This window comes from Myripristis murdjan, chromosome 9, assembly GCF_902150065.1.
Source record: "Myripristis murdjan chromosome 9, fMyrMur1.1, whole genome shotgun sequence".
Lineage (NCBI taxonomy): Eukaryota > Metazoa > Chordata > Actinopteri > Holocentriformes > Holocentridae > Myripristis > Myripristis murdjan.
Window position 1 is genome coordinate 30,111,624 of NC_043988.1, and position 17,426 is coordinate 30,129,049.

Consider the following 17,426-nt stretch of genomic DNA (forward strand, 5'->3'; position numbering starts at 1 on the left):
GCCATCAAAAGCTGAATTTCATTCAGTTCATAGAATTTAATAAAACCATTGTTTGGTTTTAAAAGGGGAAATCAGTTTTGAAATTAATATGTTGGGGGGGGGAAGGTACTTTTCATTCACAGGACATTAAATTTCAATAAAATTTTCACTTGCTTCTCACAGAACAAAAGAAGGGGAATCCAGGGCCAGTATGCATGGAGCCTGGCAACCCAGTCCACAGTCGGCAGCAGAGGGTGGTGCTGCCAGTCCATTACCCAGGCAGGGTGCATCGTGCTGGCCAGGTAACGGCCTACCCAACCCGTACCAGCATGGACCCCCATGGCAATCCCATCACTGTGCTCACTGTGGACCAACACCCAGATCCTCAGGGTCTGTACCCACCCCAGTCAACCTCTGCCTTTCTACGGAGCTACCACCCCACCCTCCACCTGGACCACTCACTCAACCCCCACCACTGTGGATTAGAGCACCGTGGACCCCCTGCCTACCCAGCACAACCCCACCATGCTGCATTCAAACGACCAAAGTTCCATGGTCGCAACTTTTCACGAGCAGCCTGCTTCTCACAGTATGAGACCATGTACCAGCACTACTATTTTCAGGGGTTGACTTTCCCTCAACAATCTGAGGCAGGACAGGGGCCTGTGGTGGCAGGGCAACTGGGTGGGGCAGGGGGAGCTCATAAGGGCCACCACAGCAGGGCCTTCCAGCAGGGGCTGTTATACCCCACTGTGGTACACATGGCACCTGCCTCTAGTTCACGGATAGGTGATGCTGGGAGTACATCTGGCCTGGGCTGCTACCATGGCCACCGCTCAGTGTGCAGTGGGTACCTTGCGGACTGCCCCGGTAGTGACAGCAGCAGCAGCAGCTCAGGCCAATGCCACTGTTCCTCTAGTGACTCCATGTTGGACTGTACCGAGGTCAGCAATCAAGGGGTGTACGGTAGCTGCTCCACCTTCCGCAGCTCACTGAGCAGCGACTACGATCCTTATGTCTACCGAAGTAAGAGCCCATGTAGGGGCTCTGCAGGGGAGGCAGGGGCTGCGGCTTGCACCTCAGTTCCTGCTGAGGACTCCTTAACCCCTGCTCCCTCGGGACACGACTGCCTCCAGCCTCCTACCGGGGCTTCAGGGTATAACTCGGGGGACCACCTCTCCAGCTGCAGCATGGAGCCCAACTACAGCAGTCGCTCATCACTGGAACCCAGGGAGAACAGCAACAATAGCACTACCTCAGCCGGGGCTCCAGAGGCCGCTGGAGTGGACAGGGGAAAGGGTGCACAGGAGGAGTCAGGGGAGCTAGGGGCTGCAGCCTGTAGCTGCTGCTTCGAAGTGCTTCCTCCCAATGTGGAATGCAAAGGGCATGACTCGGACCGAGTTGGGCCTCTGGCCTCAGGGCGCTGTCACAGGGGGGCAGATTTTCAGAGCTCCACTGCAAAAAACTACTTTGCCCCTGAGCACATGTGTGCTTCCTCAGAGCAGGTGAGCTACGAGGGACTTCCTTGCTGTTTCTACAAAGAAATGAAGGTCCACCGGGCCACAGCAGGGCGCTATGCGGAGGACTATGCTGTCAATGTGCAGTATGCACATGCAGACTCAGATGCCTGCTCTGGACAGGGCTGCTGCGAACTTAGTCAAAGAATACCTATAATTCCTGAGGACACAGATTGTGAATTGGGCATAGGGGCAGAGACCCAGAACAGTTTACTGCCTGCCAGTGTCACAGTGGAGGGGGAGGGGCGAACAGGGGAGCGACAGGAGCCCAGGGAGGGTTATTTCACCTCAGGACAATTCAGAGGTCAGCCATACCCTCAGGAGGAGGAGACGAGGGCTCTATTCCTCCCCCAGCTCTCTTCTAGCCACAATGCATCGGGAAGCAGTACTTTGACAAATGAGGGGCATCTAGGTATATGAGGTTGAGCCCCAAAACAAGGGACTCAGTCAAAGCGTGTATTTGGTACCATACCAGTCAGTAAGTCAATCATTGAAACCCTCAGTTGCCTTGTTCTAACCTTGCTCGCTGAGCTCTGAATGTTATCATCTTAGATTGTGTGGATTTCTACTGAAACTGATGGCCTGACATTTCTAGATATACAGTATATCCAGTTCATTCCTGTGGCCACAAACGTCTCACACCAAACTATGTTAGCATAGCGTTGAGACATACGTATACTACAAATATGGATGGAGGTTGATAACTGAAACTAGAGTGGTAGATTTTGGCATCTAGATGTTGGCTATCTGCTGCCATCCAGGGTCAGGACCGTGCAACTATAAGTAGCGGCGATGTAACTGGGCCCAGTTCTTGTGAGATTTTTCTGACTTAGTGAAAATCTGTTTCAAGATATTTAGACTCCATTTTTGTGCAAGATATTTGATTTTTTTTTAAAAAATGTACGTTTTAGCTCATCACACATACATCTACATGTATACATTTTGTATATGTGTGTACATGAACACTGTTGCCTATAAAGCTTCAACAAACCACCAACTCAAATAGAAAGGTTGTATGGATACAGCTATACCAAAACAGATTGACATGATTGTTGTTGTTTTTTATACTTTCTTTTTCTTTTTTAAAGGGCAGGGAAAGGGGTCTTTCTCAGTGTCTGTGACCCACAAATTTCTCTCTGAGGAGACAAAGCTATATAGTATAGAAAAAAATGCATAGAAATGTGAATGCATGGCTGACACTGGTCTCTGTTCATTATGATACAGAATTTGTTTGTTTTATGCATTACATTTCTATACAGTAGTGGCCTACCTGTACAAGATGTGCCAGAACAACATAAAAGCCTTATGCTGGTAAGCTATTGTAGCAGTATCTGAAGAGACTGTGCCACTTCTGGTTGAACAGATATCCAAAGTGGCACAGTGTCTTTGGGTCAGTAGATTTCTTCAAGAGGTAGAGTGTACCACTCTACCTCTTGTTTGGAAGCCCTTAAAAGTTTTTTTAGCTGTCACTTACCCAATTTCCTCCATGAGGCATGCTCTTGATTATCTACGATTCTTAAGGTTCTAGCATGTATCTAAAGGCCAAAGGAAAATAGCTGGAAAAGACTCATAATTCATAAGGGTTCCTCATTGTACTGTGACTTTTTGTTTTGTTGTTTTTTTTTGTTTTTTTTTAAACAATGCAGTTACACATACCACAGTGTATCCGTTTGAATCGTATCGTATCATGCATAATACATACTCGCGATATCAATGCTTGTAATTCATGCCTTTCTGTTTGTCCTGCAGACTGTTTTTATACTGTTTCTATGAAATATACCCATTCTCTTCACAGAGGCAAACCTTCTGAAATAACCCTATTTATAAGTTAACCCAGTGTTGTAATCAAGTGAGAATCTAATCTTGCCTTTTGCATAGAGATATGTACCTACTGCAAATATAACATTTTGGGGTACTTGAGTCACTATTTAATTTTTTGTTATTGTTTCTAGCACTTAAGAAGATTAAAATGTGTACAAAAATTAATATTTTTTAATTTTTTAAGAATATAATTATTTTCTGTCATTACCATTACAAATGTTTTAAAAAAGGCTAGAAATCAATCTGTGTATATTTCTGTACCTGTATAGCAACACATTTCATAAATGGAAATATGTTCTCTGAATATTTATTTACTAATATATTTATCTTTAAGCCATGTCTTATGTTCAGAGTGTATGAACATTTTGGAGTTATTTGGTTGCTTTTTATTTTGAGAAAAAAAATCACTAACATGAGACTTTGTATATACATGGTAATTGCACACAAGACGATTAAATCTTCTCTGACCAAAAAACTGATTTTAAAACTTTAGTACCATACAGTTTTGTAATTAAAGTGTACAAAGATCTGTAAAATATACAGTTTTATTCAAGTATGTCTTGGTGTGGTGTCTTCCTTTCCATTATTTGCATTCAATGCTGTTTTTTTTCCCCAGTTCTATTTTTTTTTTTTTTTTTTTTTTTTTTTTTTAGCAAATGTGATAATACTACACATAGTGGCAATTAATAGTTGTAATAATTCTCATTAGTGAATCATTATTATATTTGCAAACTAACACACTTGTGTTCCTCCTCACTAGAAGAAATGTTCTTCTATTCATGTTTTACCATTATTAACAGCATACTTATAACAGGCACTCTCTCTATATATATTTTAATAATTAAAATTTTATTGCCAATTACTTTTCATACACAAATGGCAAGTGCTTTGTTAAGGTAGTGTGAAATGGAGTTGGCTTGGGACCAAAGCGCTATTTCTTCCAATTCACTGAACAGTTAGTTTTTAATAAATGTATTGTGAGCTACTGCCTCTTCAAAAGAAAGACTTCATCTTCATCACCAGTTTTTACCATGAATGCATTAAAAGAATAGGTGCCTATAAAAAAAAAAAACTGGACAAATCCCATCCAAATTGTGCATTTACATATAAAAAGCTGCAGTGGAGTGACAAATTGGTGATGAAACAAACACTCAAATTTCCACTTGGCCACAGCAGTGAACATTTAACAAGGCCTGGGTCTTTACAAACAAATAAGTGAGCTTATATTTGCTAACCTTGATAAATGATGGATAATGTGGCAGTGACCTGGAGCTTGATTTCTTTCTTGATGGATTTCAAACTGCTGTCTTAAACTTAGTGCTTATCTTATTTTATCCAAACATGAATGGCTGCTGAATTGCCAGAAAAACCACTGCCAGTGTCCCTCTTCCCAAAACACACCAAACTTAACTAAGTGTATGAACCCTCACCATCAGGTTTTTGCTCCAGTGATCTTGTGTAAAGCCAGGGGCGCTGGTGCAGTAAAACAGATTACAGGATGGCAAAACAAGTCCTTAAAGTGCAGTATCTACCATGATACCTGGTGAAGTAGGCCTAATTGTTGAATACTTGATGTATATCAACAATCCTATCAACCCACTGTAGATAAATGATGGTCATTTTGTGCTATTTGGCAATGAAAGTTGTACTCACTACTCCTTCACTAGCTGTTCCTGTTCACAGAATCAAATTACCAAGAATGGAGCCTGGAAAATTATGAGACATCAAATGGAATAATCCCCTAATGACTACAGGTAAGCAAAATCAAGGTGATCAGATCATGATGTCTGAGTGAGTCTTGTCAAATAACAGTAACACGCATTCCTTGTCCAGGAGTATCCACACGTCATCCCGTATAATCTTATCAATTTACTTACAACCTCAAGGTGGCCTTACAGAGAGTCAAAATAAAGAAGTAAGTCACATTTTGATGTTCAAATTAATTCAAGGTTGTAGTTTTTGAAGAGGAACCATTTTGGTTTTGCAATCTTCTTTATCTACTAACCTCTGGTCTGAGGAATTGAGTAGATATGTGATAGAGGTAGATTTTTTTTCTCGTTATTTCAATATATCTTTTAGTTTCCTGTTAAAAGTCTTAAAATCTTATTTGCTTTGGAAATATTCAACTCAGATGCTGACAGCAGGTTTTAGAAGTTTTAATAATATCTGTTTTTCAACTGGAAGACTTTACAAAAAGTATCAATAACTATCTGTACATGTAATACCTTTGAATCTCTCACCAACAGCTCAACAATGACTCCACTGATGCAGTGCAGTCTGAGTTCTTTATACGTCTTGATTTGGCTTTTTTCTATAAACAACAGCATAACACATGCCTTTAACAGTTCTTTAAAGTCCCCATAATCACTGAGGAGAGACCTTTACCCAAACAATAAATACAATAACGACAAATATCTGCTGTTGAGTGTTTCTGTCACTGTGCAGTGGGATTGGCAGACAGGAGCTCCTCTCCAACATGGGGCTCCATGCTCTGTACTTCACCTCTCTGGGATTTATGCAAACAGTCTGTCATATAGGTAGCAATCCCACTAGTACAGAGCCAGTGTTTTCTTTTCTTTGCTTTGCTTTTCAGAAGGTGTCGCAGGTGCATCTCACAGTTTGAAGCCAGAGTGAAGAGCCACCACCCCTGCAGTGAGGTTGTAGTACTGGACACAGTAGAAGCCAGCATCCTCGATCATACCTTTAAACTCCTCCTGTAATAAAAAAGGAAAAAAAATGACATTTGCATCCACTAGACCGTGATGCTGTACATAATTAACCAAAGTCAGATTGTAATTATGCATTAAAAAATAATTAAAACTCATGAATATCTTATGCTGCAATATACATTGTAATTATAGGGGTGAAATAAAGAAGCCCAAAGGCTAAAAAACAAAAACAAAGTAAAAAAAAAAAAAAAAAAAAAAAAAAAATCACACCTAAGGAGAAAAGAAGATGACAAGCTACAACACAACTGCAGTGAATAGCAGAATCTAAATGACAAACACAACATAGTGGAAAATGGCAGAATAACATTAATATCAAAGAAATGAAAAGGTAAAATGAAAGTAATGAAAAATGGCTCTAAGGCAGGGGATGTAATTATAGGGGGAAGAGGATGTGATAATGAGGAATTGCTATACAGCTAATGCACTTATGAAAGAGAGACAGAGACAAAGAATAAAAAAAAAAAAAGACTATTCTCACCTGGTCAGGGAACTTGCGGATGCTCTCTACCAGGTACTGGTAGGACTTCCAGTCCCCAGCGATCACCTCTCCCAAAACTGGGATCAACTGGAAGCTGTACGCATCATAAAGCCTGAGGAACGGCATATGAAATCATTTAGTGAGAGAGCCAATAGCTATTTTCTAAAAAAGGGCCATGCCAGTGATTCTGCATCTTTAGCCTAATATCTGAAAAATGTATATACTTCACCTTTCTGCTAATATTTTCAATTAATTAAATCAGTGTAAATTGTAGTATATGGGCAAAACATTCAAATTACTGGTATGGTCCTTTAAAGCTGCTACATGTAACATTTTCACATCAATAAATCATTACCACATTATTTTTGAAACATTAACATAATGACTGAAAACAAACAAGACAACTGCCAAGACTACCGGTCTCTACAGTGCATTCTACTACGAGTGCTACTTGCTCAGATTTAGTTGGATTGAACAGATTAGTTTCAACATGCTTATCCTCTTCAGTAAAGCAAAAGACAAAACCAAAAACTCGTAATCCTCTTTGTGACAAGAGGCAATTTTTTTGTTTTGTTTTGTTTTGTTTTGAGAAATGGTAGCAGTAACAATGCCGCTGGTGTGAAATAGAGGCCACCAGTCATCCCAGTCTTGTTTGTTAGTGGTCTTTTTTTTTTTTTTTTTGAGAGCTGTTGTCATCTATCAACAGTGACCACGCTCCCTCACCTGGCCAACACAGGGTTGGTCACTTTGCTGAACTCTAAGCACATGAACCTGCCACCGGGCTTCAGCACACGCAGGGCCTCTTGCAGCGCCTGAACAAAACACAACACCAAAAAAAGAGCATGAAACAACAAATGTTAATGTGAGTCCTAAATACAAGGTCCCCACACTGTGTCAAATGTAAAAAAAAATCCCTGACTTTCCATGACTAAAATTTTGAATTTCCATGACCTACATTGATGAAACAATTTGTTTTCCATCACAAAAACACTTCAGCACATTAAAAAATGATTATTATATTTGTGAATAAGTCGCTGATTTTTCAAAATTCCATGATCGATAGGAGCTTTGCATGTACCATTTGAGAGACAAAAGAATACATGTGCTCTGGAACTGACAAATTACATTTGTTTCATTGCTTATACCTCTGACAAATACATACATGTACAGGGCTGGGCGAAAAAAACGATAATCCAATTGATTGCAAATTTTCACTTTAATGATCCAACATCAATTCTTAAAATCCTGAGATCAATCAGAGACCAATTAAAAAACACTGGCGGGAGCTCCTCCCGACACCGGCGCCATCAAGCCGAAAGGCAGATGTCTTGATGCATTTTGGGTCTAAAACCCACGATGACAAAGAGGTGGACAAAAGTAAAACCCTATGTAAATTACAAAACTGGTATCATAAGTGAAATATTCCTAACTGGGATCTTATGGAATGGCACAGAATCGAACTGACAAATCAATGCCAATGCCCAGCCTTAAATGTGCAGTATGTATTTTATCAAATGAATCACATTACAGGGGTAGACAGGAAGGGTGCCTGTTGGGCAGGTAGTAAGCTGCTGAATGACTCTGATCCAGCTTCATTCTACCAACCGACTAATTTCTTTTAAGGTGAGGTCACTGAGTATAATATGGATCATTTAATCAACATGGGAAAAAAAAAAAAATCAGGCGCAGTGGTCTTGTCGATTACCTTATCTATATGGGTGACGTTGCGAATGCCGAAGGCGATGGTGTAAACATCAAACTGGTCGTCATCAAAAGGCAGTTCTTCTGCATCCCCCACCACCCAGGACAGGCCTGACACACAGAGGCACACATACAAGCCAAAAGAGTCAGTCTAACACAGAAAGACCATGTCTACTAATACTGACATTTCCCTGCATTTCATTACCTTCCATGAATAGTTTTGTACCCTTATGTATTGCCCCTACATTTGGATTTACATTGTGTATACTGGAACTCCATTTTGCCAACTCACCAATGCATTTCACATATTTGGAACTTAATGCCAGCACACAACCCTGTGTCAGAGTTATCCTTAATGCTTTTTAAGGCATATTTTTGATCAAACCATCTTTTTCTTGTTCCAATAAGCATTTCAGATAAATATGAAGCTAAGTATTTAAGTAAATATTTATTTAGTGCAAGCTAGTGCAGAGATAAGCTGTAGGTAGGAATATGGCCACTTATTACCTAGATGATCCTATGAACTGTTAATTTCACAGTTTTCTTAAAGTGAGATAGCAAGTTTCTACTGTAATAAATAACCCTTTTTCCACAGAACTTAGGACAGGTAAGAATTAGGATTTTTTGGCATTCCACACTTGAAGTAACTATGAACCCGAAACACAAGGCGATTGTAGGGGTGGTGTGTCAAGAATGATTGAGACTGAGAAATTTAGACACCAAGAGACATAGCAAGATGAAAAGCAAAGGGAAACTAGTGGTTCAGAGTAATGCTTTTTCAACAGAGTCTGAGTTTTGCAATTGATGACTTACCAGTGGTGATGCCCATCTGTTCAGCTTTCTGTTTTCCCACTTGCAGCATCTCCTTGTTGATGTCACAGACCACTGCGGTGGACTCCTGGGGCTCAGCCTCGTCTTCTGTGGAGTAGTTGTTGGAAATGTCGTCCCATGATGGCGTCTGCATGGACCGTGCCACCCGCCGCTGCTGCCGCTCCTGCTGTGAGCGAACGTAGTCCAGGAAACGGAAGGCAATGTCACCTGCAGCGGAGTATCAGCACAGACAAAACACACACACATACACACTGTAAGACGGGATGAAACAATGTAACAAAATTCAAAAGATTGCAAAACAAAAATTTGACAATATGTATTGCAGAACAGGAAAATGAATCAAGATAATAGCTATATTTTTACCCATACCTATTACAAATGAGGTGGCTCACCCATCAAAATTTCACAAACGCTCCATCAAAATTATATTATCTGCACTTTCTAATTACAGTATTTTAAATAGCTTACATTCAAGCAAATCAGTCCCTTTGGTGGAGAGATTTGTGGTTCAGAAATACATAATTCTACATGGTCATATTGAACTTTGATGTATTATATATCAAGCATCCTTGACAATAAGAATACTGTGTCATCCATAGGCACTGATATAGATTTTCAGCATTTTAAGGTGTGACTGTCCAAAATTGTATGAAACTGAAACAGCACAAATACTCAGTTGACAGGATAAATAAGAAGCAACAAATGCACAACGTTTACTCAAACACACAAGGCCCTGACACAAGATCCGGAAGACACAAGACATCACACAAACTCAAACTAATCAAAACCACTGTACCTGTTCCACCAGCCACGTCCAGGAGCCGTGCGCCGGGCTGTGGGTGCATAACATGCAGCAGCATATCCTTCCACAGCCGATGTACCCCCAGACTCATAGCGTCGTTCATCACGTCATACTTCTGAGCCACGCTCTCAAACACCTTGTACACTGAATGCACATTGAGAAAGAGAAGGAAAAAAACTCTCTCTAACTAGGGTCATTGTTGAAGGTCAACTCTCGCCACAACACTTTTACCCTCTGTTTTACCGCAACAAGCATCTGTATGACTATGTCACACAATAGTCAACACAGGCAAACGTGGTTCAAGCTTATGATACTTCTATGTATTTCTTGCTTTCATTTAGTGTAAAGCACCATGGAACAGAAGCCTATATAGAAGTCAGGATTGCTATCATAATCACCATGGGTTTTTGAAATGACAAAACTTAAGATCTAGTGCCCCAACAAAGTAAATATTTGACAGGATCTTTTTAATGATCATGTGCCTGTAGAAGTAAAGGAATGTCTATTAGGCTTAATTCCAAATACAATATCTCATTAACTTAATAGCAAAAGGCATGGAGGTTGTCTCTCACTGTATGTGCAAGACTAAGACAAGCCTCTGCACATGTGGCAAATAATAATATAAATGACTGATACAGAGGTGCAAGATCCTCCACTAAAAAATCTGGCGGTGTAATGTGTTCTTGTTTACCGGCAAAAGTAATTCATCGGCAGAACATAATTTCTGGAGTTTTACAAATCAATAGTAGAAGATGTGCAGTTCGGCACACAATGAATCCACTGTGCAGCGTTTATCTCAATGCAATTTGAACAATAAGAAGTGAATCGCGTTGGAAGCCTGATGGATTAAAGTAGCCGTTCCATCAAAATATCAATGGAGGGCAGTAGTGAGCAGCGTCAACTTATACATAAAAGTGTAGATTTTATTGAAATGAAGTGCTGCAAGGTGGATAAAAGGTATGCCGAACGCCTTTGTAGACTCTTACGATTCATTAAAGTAGTTAAGTCCCAGCATCTAATGTGTGTGCGGGTACGGATAAACAAGGCCGTGTTTAGTTGCAAGATTTTTCAACGGAGCCTGGTATTACCTGCTCCATCCGGGCTAGCACTGATGTTACGTACCTCGCTTTGCCTTCTCCGCCTCCGGCACAGTCTCGAAGCCAAAGTGTGTGCTTCTTTCATCGCTAAAACACCGACAGGGTGAAGCTCCCGCACCGCAGGCTGACCGACCTAAACTGCCGGCAAAGTTAATGTTAATATTTCTATGAGAATGACGGATCGCCCTCCGGAAGAACAACCTGATGGAAGCTGCCATATTGCCCCTATTATTCAATCGCGACGTCGCGCTGTCGTCATCCACGGACGACGGCGACAAATGTAGTTTTTTAAATTTGTAGTTCATTTGAAACTTTCTAGAAATGTTGATGTGCAGATTTAAGGCATGGGCAGAGGCTTGTTTTTTTTTTTTTTAGTTTTTTTTTTTTTTAGTTTTGACTGGAAGAGATATAAATGTCCCTATTTGAAAACGTTTTTTTTTTTTTTTTTTTTTTTTTTTTCCCCAAAGTTGAAACTGTTGTGAAAGCTTGGAGTTCACGGGCCTACAGTGCCATCTTCAAAAATTGTCCTCCTCATTGATTTCCTCTCATGTGTTTACAGTTCATCATAATGCTTTTTCATAATGTTTGCTAATGTTATTATACTATAATGTTATAATGTACTATATAATGTACTATAATGTTATTGCTCTTTGGTTCTTATTATCTGTATATACTGTTTATAGTGTAAATTATGCTTCATATCTTGCTATCCACTTTGCTGCTGTAATACGTGAAATTTCCCCACCGTGGGACTAATAAAGGAATATCTTATCTTATCTTATCTTGGCTCATATCAATCACTGAATTGTGCTATTCTTACAGACATAAGCAACTGTCCCAAAACCAAAAATTGGGGATCCAAAGTGGTCAAATGAAAAGAAAGTATTCAGCATCGTATGGCAAAGACAACATAAAACAACAGTATCTATATCTCAAGCAATACCAAAAGACGGCTGGGGGTCAGCACTGAAGCTGCTCAGAGTGAGGCCGAGAAAAATAAGACAAGTTGCCGCTTAACACTCTCTTCCTCATGAATATGTTTTTGTTATATAATCCATTGTGGGACATGAGCTCCCCCACTTGTTTTCCCACCTCGTCTCCTCATGCCATTTGACTTCTCTACCTTGAGAGCTGAAAGTGTCAGGTTTTGTCCTCCATTCTCCTCACTTGGTCCCTACAGTAACCAGACACTGCGCTGCATTGTCCTATTGTTACATTAATTACTGGTCAACTCAGGTTCAGAGAGATAAGCTTACACGAGTCGTTTTTGTTTTGTTTTGTTTTTTGTTTTTTTGTCTCTGGGCCTCGGCTATGGGAAGGGTGGGACTGGGCTGAGGTCAGGCCAGGTCTTCTCCATAGGGACCCGGTGGAGTCGCGGCGAGGCTGTGAATCTAGTCGGAGCTGTAAGGATTAATGTTACAGCCTTATAATTGCAGGCACAACTGTACTATTGAGTGAAAAGTATTCGGGGTCAATGGGTGGGTGTGTACGAGGCCACACAGATTGGATATCTCCCCGGGTGGCTCTGTAACTTACGTTGCCTATTACAGGACAATGTGGTACAGTACCTGGATTAATCAAGCCACAGGATTATAATCAGCACAGGTTGAACTAGAGTGCATGGTTATTATTTTTCATTAAACTGTGAGGATGTCTGTGACAGAGTAGATGATTTTTTTTTTTTTTTTTTTTTTTCACAAATCAGTGCTCAAACATCACATCACCAGTAGAGGGAGTGAGACGATCGCATTTAAAGTCTGCAGTCTCTCCCTCTGTGGTGTGCATGTGCATCTGTTATGAGTTGAAACATATTTACTCCCAAATGACCTGAAGCTCCCTTATTTTGCCGATCTCTGGATGACTCCGCGTGCTGGACAGCATCAGTAGGCTTAATGCATTATTGTTTACACTTAAACTACTGGCCAAGCTCTGTGCCATCAAATGTTATTCATTCAAATGCCATGAAGATTATCAGGTTGCAGTGTTTTGGGGACATTTGGAGGCTTGTCTTACTGGCTATTAACCAAGACTCTCCTCACAGCACCTGAACACTTTTCCTGGCCATATTCCTGATTCTGATCAGCTGTCAGTGGGCTTGTGTTTGCAGGAGCGTGTCCATAGGAGCCCGCTTGGAACGACTTCCAACGTTTTAGAGAATTATTTTATTTCTCAGTGGAATTGCACAGGCGTTGCCAACTAATAACAACCAGAGGCTGCTGCCAATTTCTGCAAAACAAATAAATAAACCTTTCGGTAATTTCAGAACATGCCCCTCTGATGAAAGAGGCACCTTTCATAAATTAGCACAACAACATGACGAACATCACAAATGTTTCAGATTATTTCACATCTCTCCGTGTTTGTTTATTTCACGGTGCTCCAGTTGTAAAGCCGCACTCACGCTGTTCTCCCTAAAATGTGCAGGTTGCATGCTTGACCTCATCCCAGAGGGGAGCCAATGGGTTACACATGGCGCTCCGAATTCTCCCTCGGTGTGTGTGTGTGTGTGTGTGTGTGTGTGTGTGTGTGTGTGCATCTCCACACAGTCTGGGAGTCATTTCACGTATCTGATAAGTGTTTCGCTCCAGAAAAAAAGAGGAGGGGCGTGGGGGTTCAGATGACCCAACATGCAGACATCGGAGTCTTAATCTATTCAAACCAAATAAAGACATTTCAGAAGTTGATGCTGCATGCATGTTGGGACTTTCACACACAAAGCTGTGCAATGAAAAGGGTCTCAAATGGAAAGACTGAATGGGGTCAGCCTGCTTCGGATGCCCATATGCTCCTCCGTCAGTGGGTATGGAAAGTGTTGCATACCAGATGCCTTCAACATTTACATGTATAAGATCAGTGGTAAAAAAAAATAAATAAATCAAAATATAAATGGTGTTCCATGAAGATGGAGTGAAGCCAAAGAACCAACACATGACGCAGGCCTAAGAAACATGCATACAGTGTTTATTTTGCAACCAGGACACATTAAATAAAACTACAAAGATACTTCACTTATACAAAAGATAGATTATATCCCATTCACATACAAAATAACAATAATTTACTGTATAAATTAAAAATTTTTCACTATTTGCTATTTACAATTTCATGAAAACAATATTTTAACCCCCCTCTCCCCTCCAGATCATTTCCCACAGGGCTTCTGGTGTTGTTTTCATGTCAGCGAGCACCACAGGACATTCACATCAACCGCAGCTCGAGAAAAGGCCGTTTCCTCCGCTGAAAAGGTAGCGTGGAATTTTCCGATTGACTGGAGGACGGGGCAGAAAATGGGACTTTGCATAATTCACCAGGCTATCCAAACAAATATGCCCTTGTTAGATTTTAACTGTCAGATTTAGTTAACTTGTGTTTGATTTGAACGCACATTAATTTCCCATTGCTCTCGCATCCGCTCTCTCTGTCTCTGTCTCTCTCTTCCTCCCTCCTTCTCTCACTCTCTCTCTCTCTCTCTCTCGATCTGTCTCTCTGTCTACGCATGGTCTGCTCTGAACATCACAGACCCAGGGGCATGTGCTCTTGCCTTGCAATAATTAACATGAGTTACAGTTGAGCAGACAGGCAAAATATACCATGAGGTCACATTTATACAAAGCTGGGGAGAAGAAAAGTTATTGGCCGTGGCCTTCCAGCTGTCAATTGTCAACCTCGGCCTTGAATTTTGCCGCGACACACCGCTTTATTCGCAAAGTGTAACCTTTTGTCTCAAGTGCTCAGGTTGTCGCACATCTCTGGAGTACTTTGGAGTGTTTTTTTCCTCCACTTGGACTGAGTGCCGAAGTGAATTAAGTACCGCTTCGCCTTGCAAGTAGAGGCAAATCTAAGTGCATGGACTTTTTGGGACCTATTTATTTATCTTGACAGTGATTTGAGGATTGTACGGGGTAACAATCTCTAAAAACACACCAACTTCTTGTCCCATGGCGAGAAGGGCCAATTACGATGCCAATGGCACACCAGTACATTTTGACCTTTCACAACTAGTTTAAATGTCACCGCAATGCACAGAACTATCACGACTCCAAACTTGTTGTCAGCTTCTGCATAGTACCATTGAGTGCTTTTGGTTATATTTCCGTCTGGGTGTATTGTTTGCGCTCAACCTTTCGGGCTGAAATCAAAGTGACAAGTAAAAGGTTTAGGTCTGCTGTGTCCTGCGAATACAGGCAATTTACTGCTAAGAGGAAAAAAAAAAAAAAAAAAAAGATTGCATTGCTCCCAAATGCTTTAGCGAGACACCAAATGAAAGAGCGCACATAAATGTCATCATTCCCACACTGAATTACATAATATACAACAATATTCACCCCCCCTCCCCTGTAATCAGAAGACAACTTAATGTGAACAATATGTTCAGTAAATGTCCAAGACTACACATAAGAGCACACAGAAATAAGAAACGAAAATGAAAGTTTCTTTTAAAGCCTTGTCTGCTTCTACATGAAGAGTTGTGGTCCAAAAGGCTGTATATTCATTTTGGGAAAAACAAACAAATCATAATCTCAAGTCTGTCTCATTCAATATCTGTAAAATATAAAAGATCCAGTCTGTAAAAGTGTAATTACTTAGTTGAGAAAGGAGCTCGGTTATCTACTATCTTTTAAAAAATGACTATGATTCGTTTTGATTTGATGCTTTCAAACGTTTTACAAGATGACATGTCACTTTTTCTTTTCTTTTCTTTCTTTTTTTTTTTTTCAAGCGGTGGATATCTCATTTTGGAATGAAACCCTTCACATCCTAATGACGCCAGTTTTGAAAGAAGTGCACACGCTTCTGAGGAATCCAGCCGGCTTCGTGGAAGAAACGGATCTGAGGAATCTGAGACACGGGAAAAGAAGATCCTTAAGGCACTTGAACACCATCAAACCGGAAAGACTCCCACCCACAGCCGAGCAGAGAAAAACCCTCAGATCTTCCCGAGTCCCGCTAAATGGCAGTTGTCTACAAACTGCACCACCCAACCCCCCCGGTGAACGATGCTATTTCTTCTCTCCACCCAAATCCACATGAGCGTTGACTGAACGAGTGGGTGCGCTCTCTTTCTCTCTGATCTTTTCATTTACAGCCGGTGATTCATCCCCAAAGTGCTGCTGCGATGTCTACGTTCTTTAAGACTTGGTCGTGTCCTGCTCCTCTCTCCTCGGAGAGTCAGCCGCAGTGTAAAACACATCAGGAGAAACAGTAGCGCCCTGCATACGGACCCAAGAGTCGGTCCGCACACATGAAAAAAAAAAAATGCAAATCTTTGGATGGGAGGTTTCTGGTTTTGGCTGCAAGTGTTGATCGTCCGTATGAGGCAGTAAGAAGACTTATAAAACTGTTAAGTGTTTACACTGTGCATGTATTTATATCCTGCATGTGTGTGTTTGTGTGTATGCGTATCAAAGACTCTGTTTATCTTCTGCATCCTCCTCTTGATATCGATGAACATTTGGTTTCCACTGTGATTCTGAAGCACCTGGAAAGAGGCACAACTCCCTGTTTACTAAAATGATTAGGGACAGCGAAGTCCACCATTTTGTGCCTGGCTGTGATGTGCTTTCAGCAGTGAGTCTGTGGTCTGTAATGGTTTTTGGAGGCAAATGCTTTGACCACTGATTATTCAGGATGTTGGTGGATGATGGAGATGGAGCCTAAGGGAACCAGAGAAACCCTCTGCACATCGAAAGTGTCCTCGTTCTTCTCAGAGCTGTAGATCTTCCTGCTTTCTACCCTTTCCTCTCCTCTCCCACACCACAGACACTGACAGCCCTGCCTGTCTCCTCTTCTTTGGTGCTGAGTAGGATGGGAGGGCCCAGCCTTCCGGGCCCACGGGCTATTTGGTAGCAGTCACTCAGTCAGTCGTCATTAGCCACTCAGTCAGTCATTGGCTTGTTAGCTTAGCGCCTCATAGAGTTTCGTTGTCTGAGGGCCTGGCATCTGACGGCCCCGGTACAGAGTAGTGGTGGGTGGCGGTAGCGGTGGTAACAGTGAGGTGAAGTAACCCTAGTTCCCCACCAGGGGGCTGAGGTCGCCGTGGTGGTTCTTTAGCTTCTTCTTGAAGAGGGAGATGGTGGAGGGCCGGTACAGGATGATCCAGGGCTCCGAGGACGCCGTGCTCTGGCTGCAGCTGTCCGAACCGCTGACGGTCGGGATGCTGGGCGACCTGGGAGGCAGAGGAAGGGTGAGGACGAGGAGCGGAAAAGAGGTAGTGATGAAGGCCGAGAGGAGGTGGAGAAAGAGAAGACCAGAGGAGTGGGAAGAGAAAAGAAGGACATTTAAAACATCTGATTAATATGGTGTATCCAATTGCTTCCTTTGTATCAAGTTTACCACAGGATCTACCATCTGTGAAAAACATAGGCATCTGCCACCTAGTGGTAACTACAGGTAGGACACTTGGGAATTTTTGCTGGGAGGGATATCTCTGCAGACCAAAGCCAGCTCCAAATGGCAGGGTCCAGTCCAAGG

General features: G+C 41.6%; 3 protein-coding genes across 5 annotated transcripts in view; 1 reads left to right on the forward strand and 2 right to left on the reverse strand.

The window, feature by feature from the left end:
• znrf3 (zinc and ring finger 3) overlaps positions 1–3,867 on the forward strand; it is a 75,463-nt gene extending 71,596 nt beyond the window's left edge. For both annotated transcript variants that reach the window (XM_030061061.1, XM_030061063.1), the window contains exon 8: positions 163–3,867. In XM_030061061.1, coding sequence (XP_029916921.1) covers positions 163–1,916 — 1,754 coding nt within the window. In that variant the 3' untranslated portion in view covers positions 1,917–3,867. The remainder of the gene's footprint in view (positions 1–162) is intronic.
• Positions 3,868–5,457: 1,590 nt separating this feature from the next.
• On the reverse strand, positions 5,458–11,204 carry coq5 (coenzyme Q5, methyltransferase). Its single transcript, XM_030060747.1, has 7 exons — positions 10,981–11,204; positions 9,853–10,002; positions 9,039–9,263; positions 8,230–8,336; positions 7,248–7,336; positions 6,525–6,636; positions 5,458–6,031 (listed from the first exon to the last, which is right to left on the reverse strand). The coding sequence occupies exons 1-7, from the start codon at positions 11,171–11,173 to the stop codon at positions 5,930–5,932; spliced, it is 978 nt and encodes a 325-aa protein (XP_029916607.1). The 5' UTR covers positions 11,174–11,204; the 3' UTR covers positions 5,458–5,929.
• Positions 11,205–14,729: 3,525 nt separating this feature from the next.
• The window catches only part of kremen1 (kringle containing transmembrane protein 1), a 65,308-nt gene continuing 62,611 nt past the window's right edge, over positions 14,730–17,426 (reverse strand). For both annotated transcript variants that reach the window (XM_030060746.1, XM_030060745.1), the window contains exon 9: positions 14,730–17,121. In XM_030060746.1, coding sequence (XP_029916606.1) covers positions 16,962–17,121 — 160 coding nt within the window. In that variant the 3' untranslated portion in view covers positions 14,730–16,961. The remainder of the gene's footprint in view (positions 17,122–17,426) is intronic.

Coding starts and splice junctions, on each gene's coding strand:
- coq5 (XM_030060747.1), bottom strand. CDS start 11,173: ATGGCAGCTTCCATCAGGTTGTTCTTCCGGAGGGCGATCCGTCATTCT. Junction 8,337..9,038: donor ACAGATGGGCATCACCACTG/GTAAGTCATCAA, acceptor TCTGTGTGTCAG/GCCTGTCCTGGGTGGTGGGG. Junction 6,032..6,524: donor TCCGCAAGTTCCCTGACCAG/GTGAGAATAGTC, acceptor TTTTTATTACAG/GAGGAGTTTAAAGGTATGAT.